The 12,930-nt window shown below is 37.4% G+C and overlaps 1 protein-coding gene across 3 annotated transcripts in view; it reads left to right on the forward strand.

Annotated features, from left to right (window-relative positions):
* Positions 1-12,930, forward strand: part of FYB1 (FYN binding protein 1) — a 96,093-nt gene that overhangs the window by 41,169 nt on the left and 41,994 nt on the right. For 2 of the 3 annotated variants that reach the window (XM_089496279.1, XM_089496287.1), the window contains 9 exons: positions 1,114-1,163; positions 3,068-3,087; positions 3,804-3,850; positions 4,555-4,675; positions 5,911-6,067; positions 7,301-7,445; positions 8,396-8,418; positions 9,880-9,949; positions 11,804-11,935. In XM_089496279.1, coding sequence (XP_089352405.1) covers positions 1,114-1,163; positions 3,068-3,087; positions 3,804-3,850; positions 4,555-4,675; positions 5,911-6,067; positions 7,301-7,445; positions 8,396-8,418; positions 9,880-9,949; positions 11,804-11,935 — 765 coding nt within the window. The remainder of the gene's footprint in view (positions 1-1,113; positions 1,164-3,067; positions 3,088-3,803; positions 3,851-4,554; positions 4,676-5,910; positions 6,068-7,300; positions 7,446-8,395; positions 8,419-9,879; positions 9,950-11,803; positions 11,936-12,930) is intronic. The other variant, XM_089496294.1, reaches the window with a different exon arrangement.

Here is a 12,930-nt window from a genome sequence, read left to right on the forward strand (position 1 = left end):
AGTTTACTGAAATCCGCTCTCCTAAAGTATGTAAATAAACTTAAGCTGTTGTATTGTAATTTAAAGGTATCATTTTAATTTTGCTAGGTGTTTATGTCACAACTGTTCCCATTACAATCAGTGATATATAGGAATTATGATTTATGAGTAATATTACTACAAAAAACATTACTAAGGATTCTGCATGATGTGGTCTGGAAGGGGTCAATTGGGGGGGGGGGGGCAGTGACCACATAAGCACCATGTTATGTTGCTGGTGCCAAAATAACTTGGCCAGTCTTGGAGCTGTAGAGTACACTTTAAGAATCAATTGCTACTTTGGTTAGGACATATATTTTGGCTAAAACAAGGAATTAAGAGATTTCACTCCCCCTGCCCCAATATCTTCTTGATCATTTGAGCACACGTTGGGCCAAATTTTCAACCTAAAAACAACAACACACCTATTTAGACTAATGAGCCACTATCCCAACAAGCAGGGATCTCCAAAGTGTATTTAGACCTTGAAAGGAGCAAGTTGGGCAGCAAAGCAGATATAGTTAGTTGTACAACTGGTGAACTCTTGGCTTTGCCTGTGGAGACTTGATCTTCTTTACTGGCACCCTTAGCAAGTTTCAGTTATTACTGCTGTGCAACTATTTATAGATGCATAATACACTGGATAGAAGAAAGAAATTAAGTATACGGCTATGTCAATATCTCTTATAGAGAGAGGTGTGTGTGTCACTGGACTGTTTTTAATGACAACAGTGATGACGGAGGGGGGGGGGCATATTTCCCAGCATGAAAATGCAATGATGTGGAAAAGATCCCTTTTGACTTTCTGCTGGTCAGTACAGTTTTTGAAAATATAAAATATATAAATCTATAGCGCTAAATAAATAAAGTTTAATAATAATAATAATAATAATAATAATAATAATAATAATATAAAGTATATATGATCAGATCCAGGGGAAAAAATATCAAGTTTGGAACATAGTTTTGAAAAATCTTGACCTCAAAATCATGGGTCATAGGCCTTAGGCCAGGCTTTCACACAAAATAGCATTTTGCAAATTTCAGCTACATCTTTGTTGTTGTTGTAACATGTGCATTTCTTCCTTTTTGTAGACCTCAAGAAAATGAGGAAAACTATGATGATGCAGAATTTGTTTCAGGAGGTAAGATGAATTCCACTGAACTCATATTAAGATTTAGAAAGGAGTAAATAATTTTTAATGATCAAGTATTTCAATATAAAGTGCTCTTAGGTGGATTGCATCCACAATGCAGAAATTGTCTGGTTTGCTGGAAAAGATGTCTGTAGAATTTTTACACTACAAATAAAAAATTGTAACCGTTGAAATAAATAAATAAACAAATGGGATTTGGATTTTTATGAAACATTTAGCCTTCTCTGTGATAGAGCATTGGTGCCATAGCAAGCTACACATCCAAGGATTTCATAGCACTGAGCCATGGCAGTTAAAGTAGTGTCAAACTAGATTATTTCTGAAGTGTGGATGCTGCCCAAGCCATTCATCTCTTCTTGCAGAATCTTTTTCCATCCCATGTGTTCACTTCTGTTTTCTGGTTGTTGTTGGGTTTGGTTTTCTTTAAACCTATGGACAGCATTCAGTACTCACTGGGTAGGCTTAGTCATTTTGTGTTTGTCATGCTGTCCTTCTCTCCTCCCAACCCTCCCTCAGGTATAGAGTTTTCATCATGTATTTTGTGCATTTTAATTGTTCAATAAAGGTTATTGCTCTTTTGTGGATTTTGGATGTTATTGTGCTTTGCTGTATGGCCAACACAGCTACTGCTGGATATATTTTCTCTATTTGAAGATGGTTGACCTGCCCAAGTCAAGTTTCATCAGAAGAATGTCAAAGCTACACACTGATATTTAGGAGGCAGGCACACATCACCAGATCCCATTATGGAATTACTTCTACTGAAATTGCAGTAATTGTTTCTAAATTTTCATCCGTACCTACAGCACATCCATGTTTATGCAAATCTTTTGTCCTCTTTTTTGTGCGGTGCATTTATTCTTTCTTTACTAAGCAAGAACGTGGCCTTCATTAATATGACCTTATGAATTTGAATGCCCTGAAAAATGTTCAAGCCATGAGGAATAACCACATTCAGACTGAAACTTGTTCAGTGTATACAGGCACACCTCAGTTAACAAAGGCCTGAATAAATGGGCCAAAAGGACTGTGGCCCACCACAATGGCACTGTTTGCACCAGGGCCACAACAACCACATGTGCCTTGCCCTGATTCAGGCTGCCACTGTGGTCCTTAACCAGGCCACCAGGAGGAGCGGATTCTTTCTGCTCCTTCTTGGCCTGGTTTTTGCTGGATGGTGCTGCATCAGCGCAGCTTCCAGCCGCATTTGGGGCATGTGTCATCTGAACACCATGCCCTGAATGTAGCTAACATCTGTTTCATTTGGCCCATGTGTTTCAGGCCATTGACTCTGACAAAAAGAGTATTTTAAAAAGTATTTTTATAATCTTAACCCTCCTTCTTTCTTGGCCTCTGTGTATTTTATCCATATACTGTTTATACTCATATAAATGAAGAAAAGTACAAAATATACTTTTGTAAATGAAGAAAAGTACAAACATTAAAACTGGGATTTGAATACTACAACAACAAGGACACAATTCATAGCCTTCTGCTATAATTCCATATTATACAAACTATTAATATACAAGATAATTGCAGTATGTCTAATACTAATTCAAATACCGGTATTTGAATTAGATAAAAATTATTCCATATTAAAATACTCTTGTTCTAAATCTGGTTTCCCCAACCTAATGTCCTTCAAATGTGTTGGAATGCAGCTCCCATCATTATCATGAGACAGTAGGTCCAGTTGCAGTTGTCTGAGAAGGATGAGGGTAGTAGTCCAATACATCTTGAGGTTAGAGAAGGATGTTCTGGAAGGCATGCTGAAAAAACAATCTATAGTGTTATTGTGCTTTAATTATAGTCAGAGGATATTAAATTAAGTAGCAGCCTTTTCCTATTAATGAAAGTTAACTATCACTTTTTGCCTTCTATTCCACCAGGAAGTGTAAATGCAGATGAGGTAGGTGTTACCGTTCGTTATATATATAAATACACCATAACATACAGTTAACACTTCTTTTCTGGAATATAATCTGTAATAGATGCTTGTTTGGTGCCTGCTACATAGCCATCCATGTTTTGATTGCCAGTTTTAAACCATTTTAATTTGTAGGTCTTTCGGGAACAGCACAGTTTATTTGCTGGTGGTTTATTTGGTAATACCATGGTTTCTTAATTTATTTATGTGAATTATTGCCTGTCTATTTTGCTGCTGGCTGTTATGCTGCTGTCTTGCATAGGCTTTCGCAACCAGCTTTTGGGGGACTACAAGCATTGGTCATGTTGTCTAAGGCTAATGGGAGTTGAAATCCACACCATCTGGAGGACAACAATCTGGGAAAGGCTGGTCTTATGTGTGGGTATTTATCTAGGATTGTCTCAATTCACACATATTTTTACATGGTGTTGAATCCAGACTAAAGTCAGTATCTAGTTCTGTCACTATAAAGAGGAAAGAGGACTGCTAGTTAGAGTGAAGCAGGAAGGGAAAAGTGTGGGGAAAAACCAAGCAATGTATATTATGCTTAAAAGACCTATATGCAACACAAACTAGCAATTAGTGAGTATAAACCTGAAAAAAGTGTCATATATTATTGCCTTGTTACCACTGAACAGGATAGTCTCTCTCTCTCTCTCTCTCATTCAAATAAACATCTTTTTCTTCCTTTTAAATAGAGTCAAAACAGTGAGGGTGAAACCTATGAAGACATAAATGACATGAGGTATGAAATATGTATGTGGAGAAAATGTGGGTCCCATATAATTATAAGAGTTGGGGGAGAAATATTAGTACTCGTTGCAAAAGCTCTGAAATCAAAAAGCAAGATTTCTTATCACCATCTAGAATGATGGGTGGAAAGATTTAGCAAGCTTACCATGACGGAAGCTTCTAGATATCCCCAATCTCTCCAGAGATGATGTCCATGAACTGATGAGAGTAAGGAAATCTGCTAAGCAAATATGCATGTGTCTATGTGCATACAAGCACGCACACACACGAAAAGAAAACAAACAATGAAAATATTTATCATCATCATTTTATATCCCACCTTTCTCCCAATATAGGGACTCAAAGCAGCTAAAGTTAAAACAGTTATGAAAAGTTAAAATAGTAATGAATTAAAATATAACATGTGAAAAATACCTTAAAATTTAAAATGTACAGTGTTTAAATCCCAGCCTTTAGCAGCTTGAAAAGGCCTGACTTCATAAGACCATCGAAAGGTTAGCAGGGATGGAGCCATCCTGGCCTCTCTAGGGATGGAGTCCCATCCACAAACAAATGATTTCACAAGTTATAAATAGGGCCACAAAACTGAAAGCACAAAATTTGGAGGACTGCCTTACCTGCATTTTGGTTTTCATATCTGATGAGATATTTATTAGCTTGTCTGTTGATTCAAACTTCTTTCTCTTCATTTTGCAGGCCTACAGCTAGAGAGGATGAAAGGAAAGAGGAGAAGGGAGAAAGGAAAAAGTCAGGCCAAGAGAAGAAAGAACAAAAAGAAAAAGAAAAAAAAGAACAAGACATCAGAAAGAAGTTCAAAGTAAGACCACATAAGGTTGAATATTCCTTATCTGAAATGCTTGGGACCAGAATGTTTTGAATTTTAGATTTTTTTTCAGATTTTGGAATATTTGCATATACATAATGAGATATCTTGGTGATGGGACTTAAATATAAACATGAAATTCATTTATGATTCATATACACTTTATACAGGTGGCCTGGAGGTAATTTTATACAATATTTTTATTATCTTGTACATGAAACAATGTTTGTGTACACTGATCCATCTGAAAGCAAAGGTGTCACTCTCTCAGCCACCCATTAAAAAAATGGATTTGGGAGCATTTCAGATTTCAGATTTTTGGATAAGGGATACTCAACCTGTATTAGCAAGTTATGCAAAGAATAACTCAAACACAGACACTGTTCTTTAGCCATTAATAACCAGTGATGGGTCCATTACTGTTTACAGATGCTAGAAGTACAGGATAAGCATACGGGAGTGTGATAATTGTGCGATTAACATGAATTAAGAATGGGAGAAGAATGCTTTCCTCTCCCGTATGATAATCTGATTGTCTATATCTTTGGGGAATCTTATATAGGAAGCATAAGCTTTTAGTTGTCTATCTAGTCTGCAAATAGAATTCATTTTGATTTTTCCCATATTAAGTAAGTGGCCATTAATTATCAACACAAGTAATTTCTATTTTCTTTCAAAAATCAATTTTGCAGCTTTGAATACTAGCAAGATTGGTTCATACAAGAAAAATAATGAATAATCATTAACTTACTGGAGAGGATCAAAGCTTCAGACTCCACTGTCTTTATCATTCTATTTTTTAAAAAACAGTATAAAAGCACTGACTGTGTTCACTTTAGGTTACAGGACCAAAACTAGCCATTTCCACTTCTCCAAAATAAGGTTCATAGGCATACACCTCTTTTCTCCATCATGGCCAGAAAGAGGAAATTAGATTGGAAGCTTCTGCTTTTAGATTAACCAGTTTAAAATCTTGTCCCTAAATTGTTGTTACATGTGTGTGGGAGAGAAAAGCCACTGTTGTGAACTGTGGTTTAAGGTAATAATTTGTCCAGGCTTAAATGATGCAGCAAGTGGAAATTACTCAAAAATAGAAATGTCAATTCCTTATGGAAAGGAGGAGGAGAAGGTGCATGAGCACAGGAAAAGGAAGGCTCATTGTTTTATTTAAGAATGAAACTCAGCTAGATGCCTGGTGCTTATTTCCACACAATCCTTGTTTTGTGCAGCTGATGGGTCCCATCGAAGTCATTCACCAGGCACGAGCTTGCACAGACTTCAAAGGAGGGAAGAATGATCTGTCATTCAAACAAGGAGATGAAATTGAAATAATCCGCATCACAGACAATCCAGAAGGAAAATGGCTGGGAAGAACAAGAGGCTCCTGTAGGTATAAAGTATAAGGTGACCTCAATTTATGATAATACTTAATGAACATAATTTTTTCTGATCACAAAAGCTAAGTTCGCTCACTGATTGAAGAATGTAGTTTAAACCAAGGACAGAATACAAGCTTCTGAATATTTATTTGCTTATTTATTAAAATTCTGTTATACTCACTTTGATTCTCCAGGGGTGCAGTGCTGACTTCAGTTTGGTTTCCTTGGGAATAAGAATGTTGAATGTACATTGTCCCTTTCCAACATTTGAGTTTATTTATTAACATATATTGGTGAAGACATACAGTTTAAACACTACAACAGATAGTCATAAGTCATCTTAAAAGCATCAAAAAGCAATCTGGCCATGATAACTGGCAGATTCTAGTAGTCATGGACCAAAAAGGTAACTTTTCCAGTCTTGGGCCATTGTTCTTTATGGAGTCCACCAGCACCGAAAGAGAAACTCTGAGTTTTGCAGTCTCCAGAAGTAACTTGTTCAAACTAAGCCTGACTTTTCCCTAGGACAGGGGTGGGTAAAGTGTGATCCATGGGCTGCATATGTCTCCTTGGGGTTAAAAATGTCTTCTAAGGGGTGTGGAAGACATTTCCATCATGCTTTTGACCTCCCTGATCCCCTTCTTGGTTAAAAAATATTTTTGCCCCAAATGCTTTCCGGGGGCCGTGGGATTTCCATCATGATTTATGCTCTCTTGGGCCAGGCCTAGGAGAGGCTTTTTTTGGCAGTGGTGCTCAAGTATTACAGGGTAGAATTCTTTGTGGTAGTTTCTGATATCTCGTGGTGGTCTCTATCCAAGTCATTGGGTGCATCTACACTTTAGAATAATCCTGTTTGACACCACTTTAACTGCCTTGGCTCCATCTTACAGAATCTTGGGGTTTGTAGTTTTGTAAGGCACCAGCACTCTTTGACTGAGAAGGCTAAAGACCTTTTAATATTACAAATCCCAAGATCCCATTGGATGGAGCTACAGCACTTAAAGTAGTGTCAAGCTGCATTATTTTTACAATGTAGATGTACCCATAGTCGAGCCCAATTGTGCTTAATTTTCTAAAATCAGATGAGATCAGCTGTGTTCTGAGTGGTAGAGTTAGGCTTCTACTGCTATGCTGAACTTTGTATTGCTTTCATTGTTGTTAAAATGCAGTGTGGTCAAATCACTGTGAACTTCCAACATAAAATACCCTTATCTTAGATATCCAATGTTTTGTGTTTTAGACGGCTACATTAAAACAACTATGGTTGAAATTGATTATGACTCACTAAAAAGGAAGCCACGACCCTCCATCAACATTCAGCCAAGGCAGCAAGACAGTGACCAAGAAGTGTATGATGATGTTGGGGACCAGGACAGTATCAGCAGGTACAGCAGAGGTAGAAAGAGGTGATGGATACCTATGCAGTCAAATACTACAGCTGCCAATTCTAGTGTGGCTTGTGCTCCAGCCTGTTTTTTTATTCTTTCCTCCACCACTTAAAACACAAAGTGATGAGGAAAATGTTGCTCAACAAGCCTATTCCTTACTAGAGGGGAAATTATTTTTTATTTTTCAAATATATATGTTGTTGCATTAAATTTGGACCTAAGCATCTCCAAGAAGTACTGGGACATGTATATCATTTTCCTGCCCTTTAACTATACAACTGTGCTGTGAGGTAAGCTAGACTGAGAGAAAGGTGAGGAGGAAAAGAATGCTCAAAGTCACCCAGAGTATTGTGATCTAGATGTGGGTGGGTTTCACTATTTTAAATCCAACCAGGTTACCTTAGGTCTTGCATAAGAAGAAAGGCAGGACATAAATCTTGTTGCCCTGCTTTCTGCTAATAAATTAAATGAAATAAATGAAAACTGGGACATATTTGGTCAAGGAACATCAGAATGTGATCAATATGGCAAAAGAAATTAATGAGGAGAAAAAAACATACAGGCCAGGAGAGGCTTCTGCAGTTTGCTTTTGCCCATGACCACTGGAAAAGAAAATTTTTCCACCTCCCCTCTCTCACCTGTGGAGTGAATTGAGTATTACCTATTTTAAACTTTGAACTCTGTCTGCAGCAGTTAAAGTAAATTGAGGACCAAGGAGGAAAGTAAGAGGAGGAAAGAGAAAAGGGGACATCTTAAAATCAGCTGAAAATGTGGGATGACAGAGGATTAATTGGTAATGTCTCTGCCAAACAGGGACAGGGGGAGGCTATGTATGAAATGGAAGATAACTGATTTTCAAGAGAACTAATTTTTCTGCATTTGCTAAGTGAGTGTGTGTATGCATTTCTTACCATAAACATTTTCTTCTTTTCTTTTTATGGTCAAAGTGGAGCTCAGAGTACCACAGGAAGTAAGTTTTTCTTTTACTGTCATCTTGCTATGTAAAACTTAAAATATGTCTGCTTCTCTATCAGTCTGTCCATCTATCCATTAATTTCCCAGACAGTCCCCAAGCTGCTATATCACAGTGGCATAACCAAGAAATGAAACTCAGAGTTGGACAATGACATGAGTGTAAAATCATCATCAGCAACAATTAGGCTAGCTATTATCTAGACTACAGATTCATCCCCTAAAGCATTCCAATATCTATTTTGTTATCCATTTGCAGAACTCTTCTGTTAACATCAGGGCCAAATAAATACCAACTTCAAAATTAGAAAATAAAAGCTACAGTTATCTCATGCTGTTTCCACTCCCAACACCGAGTTGATCCGGAAACGTTTCTATTTCTGCTAAAGATGTAAGGATAAAATAGCTTTATTCATAAGTGAAACATGATGCATTTTAAGTTAAGTTCCACCCCACCTATAACCAATATATACATATTGTCAAAGTAAAAGCTTTTGACTAGCCTTAAAAAAATTTCAGAAGAGAGAAAACAAGTTTCATTCAGAGGTGGCCATGTTGACAGTCTGACCAAAATGGTAGGTTGAGAGATTCCTCCCTTCCACTCAGACCATGAACCACTAGTGGTTATTTGGTTAGGATTTTCCCCAAACATTTCTTGACTTTCAAATAACTATTATCATAAAGCTCGCCTAATATATACCACCTTTTTGTGCTTCTTACCATCTATACTTCTTCTTTAGCTGTTTGATGTGGGGGACTGCCATGTTTCACAGACATTTGTGCCCACTGACTACTTTGTCTCATTGTCTCCTGAAAACTCATTAAAGATGGACAGACAAATATCTTGTGAATCGGTACCATTCCATGAATACCACTATCTTCTACCCCTTTTGCATCCATGGCCTTGAGGTTGTTGAACAGTCTTTCTCTAGAACTTCTTAGTTTCCACTAAACTTTATAGCCTCTGCTTGCCTTTCAGTAAAAATGGACATGGAATCACAACTTGGCAAAGTTATTATTTATTTATTTTTGAACTGGAACTCCAGGAATCCACCATGCAACATGGCTACTTACCATTATGGCTTGGAGATTCTGGGAAGCATATTTATTTATTTGATATAATCCAAAAAGTAACATTTTCAATACTTGAACAGAACTGAGAACCTGTGAGACAGCAGGTCCTTTCAAATGTGCTCTGATAGTCATTCAAATACAAGACTGGCCTTCTTAGGTCTAAACTCTCTGGAACTGAATTCTAAGTAGACATGTATAAGTGTGTCCTGCAAATAACCTGAAACATTTTAAGCTACGTAATTTGGCTGTTCTGCAATTCTTTCTTTATTTTTTCAGCCCCACATTGCTCCCCTAAATATAAATGTTCTGGCTGCATGACTGGTTTGTTTATGTTTATAGAAAGTGAACCTTAGTTTTAACAGTTTTTTCCCCTCTCAACGTCAAGTGGGATTCCCACCTCCTCCATCTCCTGATATCTATGATGGTGTTGAGGATGATGATGATGTTCCAACGAGGTACGTATGATGATGAAATAAATAAGGATGAAATATAAAATAAGCAGCAGCTGATGGAGGATTATTTCTTAAAACCAGTTAGCTTAAAATAAGGTGTTAAGAAGCCATTAGTAGGGTGTCAAAGTAATATTTTTATATATGTTTTCACCGTCACTTTGTTATGTGTTTTTTACATATGGTTGTACTTATGAAGTACATCCAAGTCTTACATTTTACAATGTCTTTTTCAATTGTAAGTGGAAACTAATATGTCCAAATCTCCAGGTGGTTTTAAGCTCATTGCCACAGCAAGGACAGATATTCTTGTGTCACAAATATAGCTAAGATCTGAGTCCTTAGACCCCAGTTAATAGTAATCAGACCATATACAGTATATTTATCCTTATAGACATCTACATACTGGTGCCAATTTATAGGTCTGGTTCCAGAAAGTGGCAAAGTTGGGCATTTAACAGGGCCCCAAGACCAACACTCGGTCTATCACCTTTATGGTACTACCATTTCCACTTTGTATAGAGTTTCTAAGAAGACTTGATGCTGTCTAAAAGGGTTCTTTAATTGCCCATCCCACCTTTCCAAATTATGAAAACACCACGAGTTTGTTATGCCCAAGGAACCCCAAAATACTGGGGTCAGTTCTGCCAATTTTACCAGGCACATGTGTAATATAAAGTAGTGGTTCTCAAATTTTGAGAGTCCAGATTATTGGGACTTCAACTCCCAGAATTCCTGAACTTTGAACATACTGGCTAAGACTTCTGAGAGCACAGGTCTAAAACATCTGGAGGACCAGAGGCGGAGAACCACTGATCCAATGTATATCCCTAGTCATTTTGTAACCATGTTTTTAAAGATATTTTTTCCCTTTTATTGCATTCCTTCAAATTTAGGCCATAACCCACAAGAATTCAGCATGACTGGATTTCATTGGTGCCTCAATGAGGAGTTCCACTGAAATTAATGGCTGTTAAAACCTTCTTAGTTATGGCTGGGTTTCAAGCCAAAAGCAGCAATTTTGTGCACACTTACTTGCAAGTAAGCCTTAGTAAACTCAACCCAAAGCACTTTCCCTTGGGGTGAAGGCTCTTTGGATACAACTGTACTTCCATCAGAGTATGTAAGATAGTTGTGCAAATTGTTTTCAAGAGATGCAAGGCAACTTGAAATCCTTTTGTTATATTTTGTAAGAGTGAAGGATTTTACTGTTATTAGCCACTTAGACTTCTGTTTAACGATTATATAGCAGCAATCCCTAATTTGCTATCCAGTGTGCATTCAATAGGGAGCCATAGCTAAACATACCTTGTTGACAAATATGATGCCTTTGTTACCAAATGTCAGTGTTATTGCTTTCACAAATTACATGTTTTATGTATTCACTTAAATCATCTCAGGGCATCTACACTGTATTAACTAATCAAATTCTACACATATGCTGTTATTACACCAGTGTTTTTCACAGACAGCAGGTGAAATGCAGGCGTCATTCATACATCTTTAAAATACATATTTTTTAAAAGTCTGGATCTCTTTGCTCAGTTATGTGTAGCTGAATATATGACATTGACACTCAACTGCCTTGAAAAGGGAGATATAAATCAAATAAATAAAATGTGTTTGCAACAAGAAATACTGCTGAGCATATAGCATTTCAATTTGCTATGTTATACGTGGAGATTCCAGCATCATTACTCTTAAAATATGTAATGTAGACTAAGGATCATGAGGATTTTATTTAACTAATATTTAAAAATGCACTGAATTTAACAGCCTTTAAATGCACACACCAGAATTCCTTTCTTCAAACATGTTGCCTTTCCTCTGCCATGTGATAATTCCATACATACTCCAAAGGTCTGTGTCACAGGACGAAGATAAGACTGATTCCTGGATTTTGAAGATTTTGAAAGGAAAAGATTACCAAAAGAAAAGCATGCGAGAAACAACACCTAAAGTCTGTGTGACAGAAGATAATCGAAGTCCCCCGTAAGAGACTGCTGTGAAAATAAAAAACATCCACTAAAGCTAATAGCTAATATACTCATTAATCATATATAGGTCGAGTATCCCTTATCCAAAAGTCTGCATTCTGAAATGATCCAAAATCTGAAACTTTTTGAGTGCTAACATGTCATTTTGAGGTGGCAGCTGCAGCACTTTTGCTCATTCATACACAAAGTGCAAGTGGCTGGCTGGCTGGTGGGCTCCCTGGACATCTGTTCTGTATTTTTTTTCCCCTCTAGAAGGCTGGAATAGATGCAAAGCTGGAGAGAACCACAAGTCACACAAAGCTGGAGTGAGACACAGCTGGAAAGAGATGTGAAGATGTGTGAAACAGTAGAAGGCATGGACATACCAAGCACTATGCTTGGAGTCCCTCCATTTCAGAGATCCTTGTCTCTCTTTCCAGCTCCATCTCTCTCCAATCTCATGTGTCTCTCCAGCCTTGTAAATACAGAACTTACTGTGCTACATGAATTCTAAAATCCCCCCACAAAAAAATTGAAACTCCCAGACATTTCTGGTCGCAAGAATTTCGAATAAGAGATATTCAACCTGTACTACTAACAATTCTCACAGCAGCTTAACCAGCGACATAATCAAACCACTTATCAAATAACCTCAGCTACAAAAGCATCTTTAAAGCTGGGCCATGTTCTATCCTTGACTACTTCTTGGCTTATGTCACAGCTACAAATTAGCAGAGGCAGTTTCACCACAAAGCAAAACAAGATGGTTGCCTCAGAGGGCAGGGTATCTATAAAGAGATCTTTTGACAAGGGATTTCTGTCAAAGGTCCTGGGGTGCTATTGCGAGTCAGTGTAGACAACACTGAGCTAGATGAAGAAATAGTTTGACCTGTGTGCCTGTCCTAGAAAGGCTGAATAGTAAATGTAACTTCTGGCATAAAACAGAAATGGATTCTGTTCCTTTTATATGGGACTCCATTTAACCCAGATAATGGCTTTAAAGGAGCCCAC

The sequence above is a fragment of the Sceloporus occidentalis genome, unplaced genomic scaffold, assembly GCF_023333645.1.
Source record: "Sceloporus occidentalis isolate IW3139 unplaced genomic scaffold, rSceOcc1.0.p SCAF_1, whole genome shotgun sequence".
NCBI lineage: Eukaryota > Metazoa > Chordata > Lepidosauria > Squamata > Phrynosomatidae > Sceloporus > Sceloporus occidentalis.